Source organism: Phodopus roborovskii, unplaced genomic scaffold (assembly GCF_943737965.1).
Source record: "Phodopus roborovskii unplaced genomic scaffold, PHOROB, whole genome shotgun sequence".
NCBI lineage: Eukaryota > Metazoa > Chordata > Mammalia > Rodentia > Cricetidae > Phodopus > Phodopus roborovskii.
In genome coordinates this window covers 51,306,975-51,327,017 of record NW_026126418.1, presented here as the reverse complement: position 1 = coordinate 51,327,017, position 20,043 = coordinate 51,306,975, and the positions used below count along the sequence as shown (strand labels likewise).

Sequence of the window (20,043 nt, the reverse complement as noted above, 5' to 3'; positions counted from 1 at the left end):
GCAAGACATGATGAGCAAGCCAGTAAGCTGCACCCTTCCATGGCCTCTGTATCAGCTCTTGCCTCCAGGTTCTTGCCCTGTTTGAGTTACTGTCTTGACTTCCTTCAGTGATGAACAGTGATGTAGAAGTGGAGCCAAATAAACCCTTTCCTCCTCAAGTTGCTTTGGTAATGGTGTTTCATCATAGCAATGGTAATCCTGACTAAGACAGCATACAATGTATCTTCATCAGCTCCTCTCTTCCAACTTCTGGGCTCCCCTAAAACACCCCTCTCTCAGCTTCACTCCTCTTTTTCATAGTACTTTAAACAAGAGTTTAATATTTTGAAGTATCACCAAGTAATAAATATATTTCAGTAGAAAAATATTTATATAAAGACAGCTAATATAAGCTCAGAAAGCCAAAACCATTTGTATTAATATGTAGACATTAGTTCTCTCTCTCTCTCTCTCTCTCTCTCTCTCTCTCTGTGTGTGTGTGTGTGTGTGTGTGTGTGTGAGAGAGAGAGAGAGAGAGAGAGAGAGAGAGAGGACAAAATGGCTCAGTGGGTAAGGGTGCTTGCTGCCAAACCTGACAACCTGATTCTAGGGATTCATCTGGTAAAGAGATAACTGAGTCCCACAGGTTGTCATCTAACCTCCTCATGCATGACATGAACACACACACACACACACACACACACACACACAGATAAATAAAATGTGAGAGAGAATGTCAACAAGTGTAAATATAGGTAAAGCCTTCAAAAACTACAAAGAAGGTCAAGAAAAGCAAAAAAAAAAGTGTGTAGGAATTGAGGGAAAGGAAAAGGAACATACATCACACGAAAACGGAAGAGAGACTGGGTGGGGAATAAGACAAAACAGGCTGTAGGGCAAAAGGATGAGAGAGATAGGGGGTCACAGCTACCCCAACACATTTCATATGCCAATTAAAGCCATTTTAGAAGTTGTGATCACCCTTAGAGTAATCTTTGAGACATAATCGCATGCCAAAGTCTTTGTCTTGTATGGTAACTCTTGATGCTTCATGGTGGAAAGTGAAGACTCACCTTATTCATGTTTATTGCGTTGTTCTTTGCAAGCACCTGCTCCAGTGAGTCAGTTATGCTGGTAAATTTCAGTGCGTCTGGACGCTGGCGGTAGATATTATCGCTTAGTATCTCTGTGGCCCTCTTGGCTTTAACAACTTCCAAGGAACCAATGGGGACCCAGCCAATGCCTTTCATCCATTCAAGGTCTGCCTTGTACAGGTTCTGAAGGCCAATGGGTAAGAAAGTCTATTAATTATTCTTTATTGATTCATCCCAAAATATATCACATCCAAGAAATAGGATTACTGAGGAAGATGGGTGTATGTAGAAATAAATATGCTCAATATATAACCTATACATGTCCCCAAAACTTTAAAATTTAATGGAGAAAAAGAATAAAATTCTCACTAAACAGATAAAGCTACCAGCATACTCAGACACTAATACCCTGAATCCCTTAAAGATTTTTTTCTTGAGCTTTTAAAAAAAGAACATTATCTTGCCCTTAAGAATTTTACAAGATCTTTCACAGAGGACCAGTGCTCCTTAAGCCTTGGAAGATGTGTTCTAATCATTTCAAATTAAAACATGAGAGCAGACCAATGGCACAAAGTATGGGCAATCACAAAACTCTTGCCTTAATTTCCATCTCTAAAAGTCCCAAAATATCAAGTGAGTAAAGGAAACATGCTGATGGAAAGATATTAGGTATTTATCTAGTTTATTCCTGAGAGGACGAGCTAGCTACTAATATAAGATAATTAGTTTTGAAAAGCAAGAATGCCTTCATATTATCTTGTAAATTTAAAGTATAAACAGTTATTAAAGTAATATAAAACAATGTGCTTTTATTCCCACTCTCCATTAGTCTCTGACAACATGTATTCTTTCTTTCTATCCTTCCTTCCTTTCTTCTACTTTTTTTGGTCAGAAAGTCACCAGTTTTTTCTCTTCCTTCGTTCGTTCCTTCCTTCCTTCATCTCCTTTTTTTCTTTTTTTCTTTCTTTCTTGACAGGGTCTTATAGTTAAGGCTGGCTTTGAACTCCTAATCTTTCTGCATCCACTTCCAAAGTTCTGGGATTATAGGTGTGAGCTATAGTGGCTGGGTCAGCAATATTATTTTGAGGTCTATCTAAGCTTTAGCCAATTCAGACAAAAGAAGCCTGAGTCACTAGGAAACTAAAACTTGCATAATTTATTTCCTTTTTACCCACAACTTTTAGAGGGGTTTCCAATGAGAAACTCCTTTCAAACATTCATTGCATGCTTCTAGGGGGGCAATATAGATTCCAGGCCCTGGCCACTAATCAGAATCTCACAGATTTTCTTCTGACATGTTTTTATCCTCTATCAGGGATACTTACATCACTCTGGAGGTCATATGCTTTCCGAGCCTGGATGACATCATTCTGGTCTGGCAGGCAAGTCCATTCATGCAGGAGGTGTTTGTAGTCTATGTCACTGACCAAAGTCTGACATTTCTTGGCCAGAACAATACCAAGCATGTCCACTGGGCTGCTGTATCTTGTCTTATACTTCTCAAATTCTTTCTTATATTCACGGTCACTTTGTACTTTGGCAATGTGGAGGGACCACATCATTTTGGGATCATCATGTATCGCTCGGGCGCCAATGTGGTGACCCAACTGCTTCCGGTAGGCTTCTTTATATTTGTACTGAAAGAAAAAGAGCCCAGAGCATCAGGAGGAAGGAGGAGGAGATGGAGAGGACCACTGCCTGCTGCTCCTGTGAGCGTACCCTCTGTGAAATCGGAAGACAAGGAGGGCCTTCCAGCAAGGTGCTGCAATGCCACACCTCGAGGCAAGAAGAACCCATTGGTCCTTCTGTAGGTCCCAGAGAATTATGTGCCAGCAAAAACTGGCCCAAAATGAACACTGAAAGAGGCTGTCCAATCACAGCCATAAGCCAATCCAGTGCCACAGAAGTTCTACCAGCCAGCCTGATAGAGGATACCTCAGGGTGTGCCTATGTGGCTCCCAGAGTTCTCCTTGGAAAGGCAGAGAAATATAGAACATATGTTACTCAAACCACATATAGCCTCCAGGAACATACATGTAAACCAGGAGGCATAGTTCTGAAATAGACAATTTCTATCATTTAGTAGGTGTAGAGGTTTGGTTTCATAAAATGAGAAAGTTATAGGGTCATTTTTGCCTGATGTTGGAAAAACACAGAGTACTACTGAATCATATGTTAAAAAACAGTTACTGTGGTCAGTTTTACCTTTTCTGACCATAACTAAAAAGGTTTAAAAGCTATGAAGATGGACACTGCTTCTACTTTTGGATAACTTTAAACATGTCTGGGAATCTGTTATCTTTGTTTTTAGAGTACAGACCCAATGACTTTATAGACCTCAGAACAAAGGGACCGTCAGCCTTTGGCTACCCTCCATCTGCCTTCTTGCATGGGAGGACTTAGATGTGCTTATTCCATGTTCCGCTTCATTGTTTCAAGTGTATCACAAGATTCCATGAGCAGCTCAATACAAGTCCATCTGACTGTGAGACACCTGCTCTATTCAACAAAGATAAAAAGCAAGATGGACATAGCACAGTGCAGTGCAGACTATGAGCCTGGGGTTATGAGTGGGTTACCCACTGTCCCCTCTTACTCAGTGAGGGATTGTGAGTTGTATGATGACCAAAGAGCAGTCCTAAATATTACAGAAATGTGATCCCCTGTGCCAGTGGCCAGCACTTACATCACTAGCAATGTCACGGGAAGCCTTGGCAGCCACGATGGGAATGGCATCGCTTCTCAAGTCGTAGCCTTCCTTCTTAGCTTCTTCCATGGCCTGGCGATAGAGGCTCTGGGGAAAGAAGGAAGACACTTTTAGTTGTAGAACTCACATTTTGGTTTTTTATTTTTTTAGTCAAAAGAAGACAATATTTGGATGTAGAACTATGCAGTCTTAACTAAAACGAAATGATGAAACAACAACAAATACTTTTTACAAGTGGAAATTTCATATTTAGTAACATCACATCTTGTACAAATCCTTGTAGGTCTTAGACACCAAGTCAGCAGTTCTCAGTTGTGTTTAAGTCAATGAGCACTTATTCCTTTCATAAAACAGCTAAAAAGTGTGCTATAACTCCAGATTTCAAATAGGAACAATTTTACCTGGCAGCCAGGATCATTGTATAATGAAATATAGCAAATCACTATAAGCATGTGCTCATGCTACAATCAGACTGGATGAAAGCATCTAAAAGTTTCCATTAATATTTAATTGTTCATCAGTAAGTGATCTCAACTGCTAAAAATTGTAGAAGATACAGAATAGCAGATACCAAAGACTTTTGAGCCAACATCCCCCATCTTTGAACTGGGAAAACATCACTGTTCAGTTTTTGTGACAGAAGACGTCTTTGTTCACAAAATTTTGACCAATTTTGTATCCTTCTGGAAATGATGTTAACTTTATGATCGTTGCTAATACTGAAAAAATCAAAACCAACACTCTGATTTCCTGACAGTGTCTCACTATACAGCCCAGGCTGGCCTGGACCTTACAGGCCTCCCATTTTATGTTCCTCAGTGCTGAGATTTAGTTGAGGTATGTGTACCATGCTTGGCCAAATAAACAAATTTTAATTGTGAAAAGTTACTTCATCTCTTAATGAGATGTGTTACTTAGAGAAGCTCACTGAGCTCTGAATAGAGAAGATTCTGATGGGCACTAACGAATTAAATGGTCCACATAGTTTCGTTTCAATACCCTCAGATATATGGCACTATGCCTTTATGTAATCAAATTTTAATGGATGTTTTGACACTTTGGAATGGGCATTAGAGTACAGACACGATGACTTTAAAGTTTCAAGACAAGGTCAACATCAGCGGACATTCAACTTTCCACCATGTTTGTATTCTCTCCTATACTTTTTTTTTTTGTGCATTGTATACATTTCTTTTTTATTAATTGTATATATCTCTATCAGTAAGGAACACTTTGATGATAGAAACTAAGCCAAATACAGTGTTCTTTTAAAATCTATTTTAAATTATTCAACCAATTAAGAGAAACCAATTAAATTATTCAACCAATTAAGAGAAAATTATAGACACCACAAATGTTACTCCTAAGATCTTTTTTAACAGAATATTTCTTTCATTTTCATTTATGGGTATGTATATGTGTCTGTGTGAATATATGCCAAGTGAATATATACCATCAGATCCCCTGGAGCTAGAGTTGTAAGTGCAGCACACTCATCTATATGGGGTACTGGGACCTCTGGGGGAGCAGGGAACTCTCTACAGCCCCAGAATATTTCTTTTATAACTGTAAAGGCATATAGCCTATCTGCTACATATTTCCATTCCAGAACAAATGCTTAAGTATGTCCTTGTGGCACAACTTGGGAAAATGTTTTGGAACTATCTTATCTTCTCAGATCAGATTTCTTTAATTTTTTCCAAACTTTCAAGGAGACACAGTATTTTGAGGCAGACAGCACTTTTCATTATCTCCAAGGCCGTGTTTTAAAGGGGGGAGTCATACACACAGGGGAACTAGAATAGATGTATGAACATATAAGAGACAAGGCTGGGATGTGTATATTTCATTTACATGCAAGGAGGGAACTGTGGGATGAAGGCATTTGGTAATGGTTTTCAAAGTCATTTAAGAGGGCCACTCTTAAACCTCATCTTCAGAAAAAAATAGGGGCTGGGGAATTAATCTTGACATTTTAAGGAAAATAAAACAAGCTGGAAATTTTAGAGTTAAAAATATCCCAGTCTAAAGGGAAATCTACTTCATTTCTCCTCAGGGACCTCATCACAACCTGGGACAGAAGCCAGCTACATCTGCCTTGGGCTCAGTGAGGTCAGGTTTAGCAAAGAAACCCACCTTAACATGGGGTAGGAGACCCCCTAATGTGGATGACACCAGGATAGGAGCTCCCCTGATGGGAGATGTCATCTTTAAAAATGTTTCTCTTATTGGTTAATGAATAAAGCACTGTTGACCAATAGGAAAGCAAGACAGGCAGGAGGAGGAGACAAGGAGGATTCCAGAGGTAGTAGGGAGGAGATTCAAGATGAAGGACTGAGAGAGGAGAATGCTGGAGTCTCTCTTCAGTAAGATGAGACTACATAGAAATACTTAGATTAATAGAAATGGGTTATTATTTAAGACAGAGCTAGCCTAAGAAACTAGTAACTGACCAACAGCATAATATCAAATACAGTGTCTCTGTGTGTTATTTGGGGCTGGTGTGGCGGTGGGACCAAACCGGCTGGTGGAAAAACCTACTCATAACATTCCCCTAATGTGGCTGAGCCAAGGTAGGAGGAGCCTGGCATAATGTGGTGAGTAGGGGATGGTCAGATATTTATGGTAAGTTTGTTCTGTGATGATGGAGGAAGGAAAACCACACCTGTTTCATTGATTTGTCTTTGCTATATGGTATAAGAAGCATGCCTTTCTTTAAGACTATTATTACAAATAGGTGTGATTAATACAGATAAAATAATAGACTGGATCAAGTCTTCAGAGTGAAAGCTTAAAGATCAGTATACTTGAATCAATCAGATAAACTCTCCACTTGGACAAGAACAGTCAAGTAAGAAACTATGCAGCTGTAATTTTGCACTGCAAAGATGTTTTTCCCTTAGAAACTAATGTACCTAATAAACCTCAATGACAAGAGAAATTTGTTTCCTTGCCCTTAGGCAGTTTTGAAAAGGATAAATTAAAAATCCTCTCATTTGGATCTTGTTAATAAACTTAATTATTCTGAATATATTAAATACATTTAATTTTCTTCTATTTCCCCATGCATCTCTCTTTGGGCCCTCTTACGTTAATTTACATGGTAACTTGAGGGTAAAAGAAAGACATTAAAATTTATTAATCCCATCTTACCCATGGTAGAGATTTACCTAATTTTGTTCTTAGAGATTTTTTTTTTTTTTTTTTTATGGATGGGGTAACTGAAGAAAATAAATAATCAGAACAAGTTCTGATCTGATGGACAACACAATTTCTTTGGATCTTTGCGAATGTGCATCTCCCTTTCCCTCCCTCTGTGTGTGTGTTTGCATGTGTGTATGCATGTGTTTGTATATGTGTGCATGTGTGCGTGCATCTCCCTTTCCTTCCCTCCCTCTGTGTGTGCGCATGTGTGTATATGTGTGCGCGCGCATCTCCCTTTCCCTCCCTCCCTCTGTGTGTGTGTGTGCGTGTGTGCATTTGTGTATATATGTGCATGTGTGTGCATCTCCCTTTCCCCCCTCCCTGTGTGTGTGTGTGTCTGTGTATGTGTGTGTGTGTGTGCGCGCATGCGCATGCCCACATGCATGTGTTCAGGCACCCACATGCCACAGTGTACTCGTGGAGTCAGGACAGCCTTGAGTATCAGTTTTCACTTTCTATCCTATTGGAGACAGTATCTCCTCTATGTGCTTGGCTAGCTGTCCTGGGGATTTTCAGGAATCCTGTCCCTATCCCCACCTTTCACTAGTTCTAGAATTAAGATACTGACTAGCACACTGGCTTCACATGGTTTAACGGGATCTGAACTCAGGTCATTATGTTTGCATAGCACATACTTTACCCACTGACCCACATTTCTAGCTTCAGCAATAATTACTTTCAACTGAAACCATTGGTTACTTGATATTGGTTGGCTTTAAGGGCTGGTATTTTTATGTTTGTCTTTTTATGTAGTTATTTTTGACACAATTATATCTAAATTCAAAGTAAGATATGAGTATAAAAAACAAACCCAAGTATAGTGGACTACATCATGACTGTGATGAATGAAAGTCTCAAGTTCCTACATCAGCAAAATCCAATGCAAAGTGATGAAAGTAATAAAGAGCTGATTGGTCTTACCTCACTGTAGTTTATTTTATTTTGTCTGGCCAACATAATTTCAGGTGTATCAGGCATGATGTGGATTTGGGTCTTATCTTTCTCCCAGGCTTCTGTGTACAAGCGCTGTGAGGGAGAAAACAATAAGAGAACCAGAAAAAAAAGTATCTTAAACAGGAGTTTTAGTGAAGAAACATGAGCAAATTGAAAAGCAGTCTCTTTGCCTGCTACGTTGTGTATTTGGTTTCCATCCTTTGCAATCCCTTTGACTTTTACAGGGTACCAACTATAACTAAATATAAGCATATATTAATATGAGAAAATATATAGACAAATAAACACATACACACATTACCAGATCACTCAAAACCCAATTAAAATGTCAAAACCAAGTCTTTCCCCAGAATATTTATATATCAGTAAGTTTACTGGCTGTATTAAAACCCCTTTATAAGTTTAAAGGAAGAAGACCCAACACCAAGAAAATATTGCTCTAATACATTTAAAAGATGCTGAGCCCCAGTCACTCAATTTCAATATATATATATATATATATATATATTTAAATCATGTGCATACATGTGTGTCTGTGTGGGTTTGTGCACATGAGTGTAAGTGCCCATGGAGGACAGAGAAACTAGGTCTCTTGAAGCTGTACTTACAGTTGTTAGATGCCTGGCATGGGTGCTAGGCAGACTTGGTTCCTTGGTAAGAGCAGTTGGCACTCTTAATTGCTGAGCTATCTCTCCAGCCCCAAGGTATCCTACTTGTAATGCTGACTATTTTACAAAGAGACAGCAAAGCAGAAATTTCCTTGTCCATGCTTGAAGTTATTTTTAAAAATTACTTATTTATTGTATACATATTTTTACAGGAATCAGATCCCCTGGAATAGGGGTTATAGATAACTGTGAATGGTCATGTGGTTGCTGGAAATTGAACCTGGGTCTGCTCAAAGACCAGCCAGTGGTCTTAACCACTGAACCACCTCTCCAGCACCGCACCCCCCCATTTGAAATTCTTATTTAAGGATATGTAGAGCTCAACTGAACCACTGTACTGTGGATAAAAATTTAACTGGATAAAATTGAAAAAGACTAACCTACAGACCATAGCTATTCATTCTAAATGATACATATTCCACTTTGTTTTCCCCTAGACTGGGCCCTCACCTTGTTCATGTTGAGGGCGTTGCTCTTGGCCAGCACTTGCTCCAGAGAATCAGTCACACTGGTGAACTTGAACTTGTCTGGAGGCTGGCGGTAGATGTTGTCACTCAGAATCTCTGCAGCTCTCTTGCACTTGACCACATCCAGAGACCCGATGGGGACCCAGCCAATGCCTCTCATCCACTGCAGATCTGACTTGTACACATTCTGGGAAGAGGAAAAGGGCAGCTGTTATCACCAAAAATCTCTATGTCGGTCTTATACTTGACCACATCCAGAGACCTGAGCCATTTCCACTTACCCATTAAAGGATTACAAATGTTCTAGCAAGATCCAACACAAAAGCAAGTGCTATAGAACTTGTTTTGACATTTTGTCTCAAAAATGAAGAATAAGGACTGGAAACTTTGGGAAATTAAGCTTTGTTTATGACTTCAAAAATATGAATGCAAAATTGTATTTCATCTTATAGAATAATATTCTCCTTTGAAAAAATATATAGAGGGCATTCAAACAAATGAGGAGCAGAAATGAGATGTAGCAGCTAGCTCTTCGAGGGCTCTACCTAATCTTAAACATAAATATTATTATGAATTACTATCATGAGGGTGACTCCCGCAGACATAGCACTCACATCGCTCTGGAGGTCATAGGCCTGCCGGGCATGGATGACATCATTCTGGTCGGGCAGGCATGTCCACTGGTGCAGGTAGTTCCTGTAGTCCACATCACTGACCAAGGTCTGGCACTTCTTGGCCAGAACCACGCCCAGCATGTCCACTGGGCTGCTGTACTTGGTCTTCCACTTCTCAAAGTCCTTCTTGTACTCCCTGTCACTCTGGATCTTGGCCACATGCATGGACCACATCATCTTGGGGTCATCTTCAATGTTCCGAGCACCAATGTGGTGGCCCAGCTGCTTACGGTAGCCATCTTTGTATTTGTACTGAAATGAAAATGATCATTTTCCCCCCCCAAAAAAGTTAATGGAATGGGCTACGAGTTTAATTATTTAAAAATCTTTGTATTTTCCAGTTCTTGCTGAGAAATAAAGTTATCAGGATATTTCTAAACTGAGGTTTAAGTGCACAGTGACACTTTGGTGCGAACACAGGAGGAACTAAATTATCCTATTTCTTGCAGACATCAAGTCTCTGGACATAAAGGCAGTGACAATTTTCAAAAGATGAAATCAGAAATGTATAGTGCTTTCTCATCATCGTTCTGCCAGCAAAACCACTAACTGGAAATCTTAAGTGTGATTTCACAAATATTCTTCAGTCAGTAGATGTGATTTCTCCCATTAGCCCCACACTGCCATCCCAAGACTGGCTCTGTAACTTTCACCAAGTCTCTTGACTCCCTGATATGGGCAAGACTGGACCTCCTGTGCCAAATGTGGTCAAGGTGAGGCTTCCACAAGTGAAACAATGGCATGTACACAAGCAGGATAGTATTTTGGTGGTGGGAACAGCTATCTTGGTGTTCTCTGACATCAGAAATTGTAACAGAGATCTACTGTAGTCTACATTCTACTGAGGACCTTTTTCAGAGACAGCAGAAGGAGTATTTAAGCTTATGATTCTTGGTTTTGTTCATCTTTGTCTTTATGTTTTCTCTAGATAATGTGAAGGGTGCACTTTAGATAATTTTCAAAGGAAGATTTGGCAGTAGAGTAGTACAGAGCAAGTTTGGGGAAGATTAAGAGTTTCCTGTGCCGTACCAGGTCTTCATCTGTTGGACAATGAATACAATCAAGTTATGTTCTAGTATTTTCTATGCCTATGAAGGCTACATGATCAAATATAAAAATAAATTTCCCATAATTATAGACCCAAAATATTGTAGATTATGATTCAACTTTAAACCAATGGCACCTGGGTATTACTGTTTTGAAATTAAAAATGGATTTTTAAAAATAAGAAATGCTTGTGTGATTTTTAAAAAAGGCAGTAGACGTGGTCTAACTGGTACTTAGAATGCATCTTGTCACTGTGTTACTGAGCCTGCCTCTCAAACCCATCTATCCACATACATATCTGTGTGTCACTACTCACGTCACTGGCGATGTCTCTGGAGGCCTTGGCTGCCACGATAGGGATGGCATCAACACGCAGGTCATAGCCTTTCTTCTTTGCTTCTTCATTGGCAAGTTTATACAGACTCTGAGGAAAGAGAAAATGGGTAACAGCAACAATTTGAGGAGTAACAAGTAAGTTCTGCCATGTAATTTTTAAAGAATGGAAGTGGATATGGCCTAAGGTCCTGGTGACAGGGAAAAGCAAATGAACTCTATTCTATTCCTCAAAAAAGTATTTAGTTGGGAATCCTGGCGTTTGCCTTTAATCCTAGCACTCAGAAGGCAGAAGTAGGTGGATCTCTGAGTTTGCCTGAACTACAAAGCAAGTTCTAGGACAGCCAAGACTATACATAAAAAAAAAAAAAAAAACTGTCTCGAAAAACAACAACAAATGCCCCTGAAACCCATAATCTATTTAGTGTCAGAAAAGGATTATACATAGCAATACATATTAAAATTGATATCTATTAGATATTTTATCATTATAGATTAATTATAAAACTATTGATATAGATTCATATAATTTAGTAATATAGTAAAACATAATCCATATATGCTGCTAAGTAAAAAGGAAATGGGAAAGAAGTATGCTCAATATTACTCATTTTACTTAGATGACTGTACTTTCATTCATTTCTTCACTACTTAACTTTTATTACAACAGGTAATGTGTTATAGTATTTAAACAACAAATAAAAAGCTAGGATATAACAGGATATAGTTGACTATAATCTCAACTTGAAGACCAGATTTTGGTTATATGTTAGGAAAGCATGTTATAAAATGGCACTTTCCTGTACTCAGCATCACTGATGGGTGGACTTCTGAAAAAGATCCTCAGTTCCTTTGCTTCCATCCCCTCTTCTGATCTTTCTGCACTGGTTGCCCTCTCTGCCCTGGGTGGTGTGGTGACTTGTCTGGCTGCTGAGGATGGAGCTGTGGCATGTACAGCCAGCTCTCTCCTCTCTGGGTAGTGAGTTTGCTGCCCTCTCAGACAGGAATCATCTCTGAAACCCAGTGAGGGCAGACTTCCCACTCTGGCATAGCCTGTACCTGGGCAGAGACTTCACTCTTCTGTTCAGTTAGCAGGCTCACGTAACTCTCACATACACTGTGCCATCTAAGCAACTTTTAGCAGTTTTTTTTTTAAACACGTGGTATTTTGACTACAGTTTCTGCCCTTCCATTTCATTTCTCAATTTTAACTTCTTGCTAGGATTATGAGATGTAGCCAATTAAAATATAGCAATAAGTTGAACTTGAATTCCAGGTACACGAGTCTTAGTTATTGCTGTTAATAACGAGCCAGTGTTTTATCTGGCAAACTGACCCCTTACAAATGCCAACAAATATTCCTTGGTCTATTTGTTCACATTAGGAATAACTCTAATGTGTAAGAAACAGTGTGAGTTCAGTTTTCCTACAGAATCTTAGGAAATATAATATTTAACCCAGAAACAAAAGGGATGAGCCAGTGTTCACATGAAGGAGCCACATTATCGAATGTCCACATCTCACCAGCCTACATGAGAACCTCCACATGGTTTTGGAGCCCCTACCTCGCTGTAGTTGATTCTGTTCTGCCTTGCCAGCATGATCTCTGGTGTATCAGGCATTACATGAATTTGAGTCTTGTCTTTGTCCCAGGCCTCTGTGTATAACCGCTATAAAAATAAAGTAAGATGTTCAAAGAAAGTCATTTAAGACAGACACTCCAAAGAGTCAAATTAAAACAGGATTATTGTTGATTTATTTAGAAAAAATAAGCTACATTTGACATAAGGCATTGTACTAGAGCAGTGGTTCTCATCCTGTGGGTTGTGACCCCTTTGAGGGTCAAATGACTCATTCACAGAGGTCACATATCAGATATCCTGTATATCAGATATTACATTATGATTCATAAGTAGCAAAATTACAGTTATGTAGTAGCAACAAAATAATTTTATGGCTGGGGATCACCATAACATGAGGAAGTGTATTAAAGGGTCACAGCATGAGGAAGGTTGAGAACCACTGCACTAGAGGTTTGGGTTACTGCTTGTTATCAAGACTAAAACTGAAAACAACAAGACTTGCTAGATTTTAAGAACAATTTAAAAGTTAAATGTGACTCTGTCCCTTAGGGGGAGTTTTGGATCCACTAGTCATTCAAGTATGCAGGTATGAAGTCTGAGGTGGCCGGGCTCACCTTGTTCATGTTAAGGGCGTTGCTCTTGGCCAGCACTTGCTCCAGAGAATCAGTCACACTGGTGAACTTGAACTTGTCTGGAGGCTGGCGGTAGATGTTGTCACTCAGAATCTCTGCAGCTCTCTTGCACTTGACCACATCCAGAGACCCGATGGGGACCCAGCCAATGCCTCTCATCCACTGCAGATCTGACTTGTACACATTCTGGGAAGAGGAAAAGAAGGCAGAAGCTCTTCATTGAGGGCAAAGTGCAGTGTAAAGTCCATTTATTGTAAAGATGCAAATGACAGGCAAACCATCAAAGAAAGTGAGATTCTATTGTTTATATAGAAAGCAAGCTTAATGTAGGCAGATGGCAAGAAGAACTATGTTCAAAAAAGACCCAGAAATGTTTTCCTGTTCACAATAAAAATAAGTTGAATACTTAAACTATTAGGAAAGAAATGATCCTAACTAATATCAATAAGTCATGTTAATGACTTTTATAAATAATGTATACAGGACAGAATGCCAACCCAGAGTAAGAAGAATCATGGATGGCTTACAACAAGCTACCAGTAAATTTATATACGGCTTTAGCCTCACAAACATTCTGCAGCTATCAAAATCTTTACTCTCTGCAGCTATCAAAATCTTTACTTTCCAAGAATACCGACAACATGCAAAAATGTTACTGGCATGTGAAGAAATGTGGCTGGGAAAACTGTATTGCAGAGTTTTGGGAGGAGATTGGATTGAACTAGATTGTTTCCTTCAGTGCACCTTTTCTTATATTTCAAATTATCTTCTTTAAAAAATGGGTGACTTAAAGTGAAAAGGGACATGTAACAGTAAATAATCCAGAATGTAGATAGCTGTCATACTGCTCAAGATTGGGGACAATCAATGCAGGCATTAATGGGCTAGGATCTTGGTCACTTTCCCACAGAGTAGGAGGCTCAGGTTAGTTTCCAGAGGCATCCATCTTGCCATACGTTTTTTAGTTCATTTTAAGCCATTTTTTTTTTCTGCTAAAGATCTCCTAACAATGGTAATGGAGCCCCTGGTCATCTATCAGGAGAATTTCAGCAGCCTCAGGAACTGAATGGAAAAATAAATGTGAATTACATAGACAAAGCCTATTGGTACTGCCCTGTGCCGACTTGCTTATCATGCTTGAAGATCAGCAGCAAGGCTAGCTAGTACAGTGCTTGCTATCTGCAGTGAATGCCGACTACAGCACCAAGACCAGCCATGGTGCGGGGAAGGCAGTCCAGAACTGTTGCTTGGCAAACAATAGCCAAAAATCTATCCGTGTTGCTACTGCTTGTGACCACCAACCCCTCTTCACAAACCCACAAAGTACCGAGGAGATGTAGGAGCCTTGCAGGTGGCTGTACAACACTGAGGAACAGCCATTAGTGTGTCCTGATTGTGAATTTAGTTCATTCTCCAAAGCTCTCAAATGCTTTGTAATTGCCTCAAGTGTTTATCAAACACGCAGTGTTGGGAATGTGCTCCTCATACCCACATCAGAGACAGCACATCCACTGCTAATAGATGCTAGGTTTAGTCATCAGCATCTGATACCCCACACGATTGAAGCAAGTGTCAGCAAAACTGTCCAACAGCTTGCAAACAGTGCAGCTTCATCATCTGTGGAGAGCAGTGTGAGTGTTGCGCTTTCATTAGCAATGTAATGACTAGAATCACAAGGAAAGCAATAGCTCAGTCTATAGAAAGTGTGTGTCTGGTGCTGGAATCATGAGACAAGCAAAGTTATATCTCCAGCCTTCCAGAGTAAAAATTTGCTTTTTCAAAAATAGTTAATAGTATATTGCTTAATTATAGGCTAGAAAATAACATTTCCTAATAAAGATGTCATTTACCAACCAATAATTCTTAGTTTGAAGAGGCCTATGGGTTGTCTTTCAGAGATAACCTTTTCATATAATTTGGAGGCTCTTTTACAGATACCACACTCACATCACTCTGGAGGTCATAGGCCTGCCGGGCATGGATGACATCATTCTGGTCGGGCAGGCATGTCCACTGGTGCAGGTAGTTCCTGTAGTCCACATCACTGACCAAGGTCTGGCACTTCTTGGCCAGAACCACACCCAGCATGTCCACTGGGCTGCTGTACTTGGTCTTCCACTTCTCAAAGTCCTTCTTGTACTCCCTGTCACTCTGGATCTTGGCCACGTGCATGGACCACACCATTTTGGGGTCATCTTCAATGTTCCGAGCTCCAATGTGGTGGCCCAGCTGCTTACGGTAGCCATCTTTGTATTTGTACTGAAATGAAAATTTACAAATCAGGCTTATATTGTAGACACTTTTATGTCAAAAATTTTGTACAAAATCATGTTATTTTCATCACAGTTTAACTGACTTTTGCTGATGAGCAACTCCAGCCAACACCATAGGCCCTTACAGCCTGTGCATGCGGTAAGTAAATAGATTTCATACAATATACATAAGGCAGGAAGCACACACACTGAGGAAGACCCATCAGAGGGGTCAGAATGAGGCCATTTGAACATGAGTAACCTGAAGAACTAGATCTTTCACACTGAAAATATGGCAGGAAAGGAATGCAATTGGGAGCGTTGTAAGTTTAATAAAGTAGCTTCTAGTGACTGGCATGTGCAATAAACAAGGTATTCTACATCAGATTCACACATTCAGTGTCATTATGAAGACTGATTATATTGGGAAAGTTGTTATAGCAACCCATCTGGTTAAGAGTGTTCTTAGCAAGGCCATTGTGTTCTATTTCACATGGGTCAACAGTGTTTTTATTATTATTACAAGTTCAATGACTTTAGTGTAGAGCCTAAGCCAGTCATTCCCAGAACATGCTTCCAGTTTTAAAGACCACTGAGTTAGAAAGTATAGATGAGTCAATGAGAAAGGACATGGCATAGTGGAAAGGAATGAGTTTGTCTAGTCTACACTTAACCATCTATTAAGACTGATTCTGGGAAAGCTGTTTGAATAATTAATAAAACAGAGATAACGATGGCATGGACCATTTGGGTAGAATGTGAAGATAATGCATAGAAAGCTCATTATAGATTTCTTGAAATTTATTATTTATTTGTACTGTTGGCACAGTTCCTTTTATTGAGGGGGGCTAATATAAAAAATAAAGTGAGCCACTAATATTCTAGTGTTATCAGTGAGCCTTGGTATTTATAACAGGTATCCATTCCTCAAGGATCTGAGAGGCACCAGGAAAGCAGCATGGCTTTATCCTGGGATGGGGCAAGGATAGGGGTGCTACACTGCATAGTCAGGAGTGGGTAAGGGGCAAGCCCGGGCTAGAAGCCTCCATCTGGTACTGATAAATGCTTGTTCTTCATAATCTGACCAGGGTGAGTTGTAACAGCAAGTGTCACACGGAATTCTAAATACCATTAAAGCACCATGTAAACCTAGATCTGGCCCCTAACAGAATGGAGACCCGTGAGCCTATTGACTTAATGATTTTTTTTTAGAATTATTTATTTATGGCATATACTGTGTTCCCCCTGCATGTATGTTTGCATGCCAGAAGAGGGTACCAGATCTCATTGTAGGTGGTTTGTGAGCCACCATGTGGTTGCTGGGAATTGAACTCAGGACTTCTGGATGGGCAGCCTGTGCTCTTAACCTCTGAGCCATCTCTCCAGCTCCCTACTGATCACACTTACATAAGCCTGCAGCTTTGCTCTAGCATTCATTTGCTCATGTTCTGTTCTAGGAAGTGAATTTTTCCCCGAGAACACAAATACCAAGTTTCATGTTCCCTCCAAAACCAGGTTTCTTAAAATTTTCATACAAAGGAGATCATTTATATACATATTTTGTATTGTATCCTGGCTAGTTTACATCAACTCAACACAAGCTAGAGTTATCTTAAAGGAGGGAACCTGGATTGAGAAATGCCTGTAGGGCATTTTCTTACTGCTTGATGGGGGAGGGCCCAACCCATGGCGGGTGTTGCCATCCCTGGGCTGGTGGTCCTGGGTTCTATAAGAAAGCAGGCTGAGTAAGCCATGAAGAACAAGCCAGTAAGTATTGTTCCTCCATGGGCCTATGCATCAGCTCCTGCCTCCAGGTTTCTGCCCTGTTCTTGACTTCCTCTGATGATGAATAGCAATATGGAAGTGCAAGTCAAATAAACCCTTTTCTCCCCAACTTGCTTTTTGTTCATGGTGTTTCATCATAGCAATAGAAACCCCAACTAAGACACACTGCTACAAAGCTCCAGTAAGCCAAGTACTCGCTATATAGTGAAGACTGGCTTCAAACTCAAGGCATTCTTCTTGCCTCAGCCTCTTAAGTGCTGGGGTTACAAGCACACACCACACACAGCCTATGGAAGGTACTTTGTAAGGCTCAGTGGAAATACCACATCGCGCTGCTCATGGAATGGAAAGAGAACTACTAACTTACATCACTGGCGATGTCTCTGGAGGCCTTGGCTGCCACGATAGGGATGGCGTCAACACGTAGGTCATAGCCTTTTTTCTTAGCTTCTTCATTGGCAAGTTTATACAGACTCTAAATTTGGTCACCACCCAAAAAAGAAAGAAACTGGTTAGATCTTCAAGAAGTAATAAGGGATTTAAATAATTCATAAAACTCTTCATATCGTTCTTATTAGAATGTGATTTCTGAGTTCCAAGCCTTTTTCTTTTGCACCAAAGAAAGTATCTACGAAGATCATTACATCTGATTATTCTAAAATTTTACAACGAATTAAATAAATGAACAACATGTAAAATGTTTCCAGAGAAATTGAGCTAAAGCCTAAGGAGATGTGTAGATGAACTTTTGTTTATGGAAATCAATTCAGTCTATTCCGCCTGACTTTGTGCCTGTGGCTATGCTAAGTACTTGACAACCAAAGATGAAGACAAGGACTCCCTCAGTCTTGGAGTTCCTGGGAGAAGTGATGAGAGCCTGGTAGCTTAGGGAACCAGCTGCTGAGAAGCCAAACCACATGAGACAATTTAATCACAGAGTTCAACCACAGAGATGACAGACTTCCACAAAGCAGTCACTTACTGTGACCTAAGAATGAAGGACGTTCTTGCACAGGGTTGCCTTTGGATTATACCTTGAAGGATGAACTAGGTTTCTAAAGACTAAGCTGGTATTCAGGGGAAGCAAGGACATGTGAAGGAATGGGGTGAGCTACCAGGGAGTAAAGCCAGACATGGACTGAAAAGATTCTGGAGTTGGAGCAGAATGCCTGTGGCTAAGAAAAGAATGTGGCATTTGGGCTACAGCTACAACTCCATGGTAAGGTCCTTGCCAGCACACTTGAGGCTCTGAATTCAACCTCTAGTACCAATGGGGGGGGGGGGAGGGGAAGCCTGCTTTCCCCAAATAACATTACTTTATCTAAAGTCTTTTGTTGTTCAGCTGATTAGTATTCTATTGATCTGTCCTGTCACAGAAATAGCATTCGACTTGCTGGTGGCATAAAGCCCAGGGAAAAGGTAATGTGCCTCTCTCAGAATCTTAGATCCAGAAAGATCTCTACAGGCTTAGACTGTAGACTCAATCTAATAGGAATAAATTACACAGGGATGAATGTCAGTCTTGGAGCTAGATTTAAATCAAAATGCACACAGACAGCCCAGGGGAACCTAGCTTAACTTTAACCCTTGTGAAAGGTCTCCTAGTCTAAGAGGATTCAGGTTCAAACACAGCAATATTGGCACAGCAGCTGGTATGCTCCAGCAGGGTGCAGAAATGTGGGCCACAGGTCAGAAAGACGACAGCCAGTAGTTTATGTGTTCATCCCTGCTCATAACCCACTAATGGTATTCTGTTTAGCTCCAAGTCACATTTGACCAGCTTAAGGGATGTGGGGATGTTAAGATGGGGTGGGGTTGGCAGGGAGGGACATTGGAGGCTGTCTTCTGTCTATGTGCAGACTGGTGCTGCTGTTTCTGAGGGCTTTGTAGCTTTTCAGACAGAAATGCAAGATAAATACTTCTTAATGGAAATTTCTAGAAGATACTGAGATACTGACTTATGAAAGAAGCTCCTTTTCACAGGGAACTCTTTTTTTCTTCTGAGACCAGGGTTTCTCTGTGTAGAAGCCCTAGCTGTCCTGGAACTTGCTCTGTAAACCAGGCTGATCTCAAACTTACAGATCCACCTGCCTCTGCCTCCTGAGTGCTGAGATTAAAGGCATGTGCCACCAACACCTGGCATCACCGGGGATTCTTAAACAGAGGTGGCTTAATCCTATGACTGGGATTGTCTCTCCTGGAGAGGAGGCCGTCCTCTCTCTACCTAAGATATGGGTCCTAAAATGGGGACACATGGCTCCATGCTCACTAGATAAGAAAAGAAATAGGCTCATTCCCTTATAATCCTGGTAGAATTTCCTTCATAGTCTATGCATTGTTTGATGTCTATATTCTTATACTTTAGAAATCATAAATATTAACACAATACCACAATTTAAGAGCAATATATTAGACATAGAACATACATTTATGAAGCATTGTACTAACACTGATGGGAGATACATATATATTCTGTTTTTAACTTCCTTACTTCAGAAGTTAATAAAAAGGAGGGCTAGAGAGATGGCTCAGCAGTTAAGAGCATAGACTGCTCTCCCAAATGTCAGGGCTTCAATTCCCAGCACCTACATGGTGGCTCAGACCCATCAGTAGACCTCTGTAACACCAGTTCCATGGGATCTAACATCCTACTCTGGCCTCTGA

General features: G+C 40.2%; 1 protein-coding gene across 1 annotated transcript in view; it reads right to left on the bottom strand.

The window, feature by feature from the left end:
- The window catches only part of Neb (nebulin), a 178,569-nt gene that overhangs the window by 82,993 nt on the left and 75,533 nt on the right, over positions 1-20,043 (bottom strand). The window contains exons 62-72 of the mRNA XM_051183847.1: positions 17,747-17,854; positions 15,290-15,601; positions 13,325-13,528; positions 12,693-12,797; positions 11,111-11,218; positions 9,688-9,999; positions 9,057-9,260; positions 7,906-8,010; positions 3,760-3,867; positions 2,399-2,710; positions 1,053-1,256 (exon numbers count right to left, since the gene is read on the bottom strand). Of these exons, the coding sequence (XP_051039804.1) occupies positions 1,053-1,256; positions 2,399-2,710; positions 3,760-3,867; positions 7,906-8,010; positions 9,057-9,260; positions 9,688-9,999; positions 11,111-11,218; positions 12,693-12,797; positions 13,325-13,528; positions 15,290-15,601; positions 17,747-17,854 (2,082 nt within the window). The remainder of the gene's footprint in view (positions 1-1,052; positions 1,257-2,398; positions 2,711-3,759; positions 3,868-7,905; positions 8,011-9,056; positions 9,261-9,687; positions 10,000-11,110; positions 11,219-12,692; positions 12,798-13,324; positions 13,529-15,289; positions 15,602-17,746; positions 17,855-20,043) is intronic.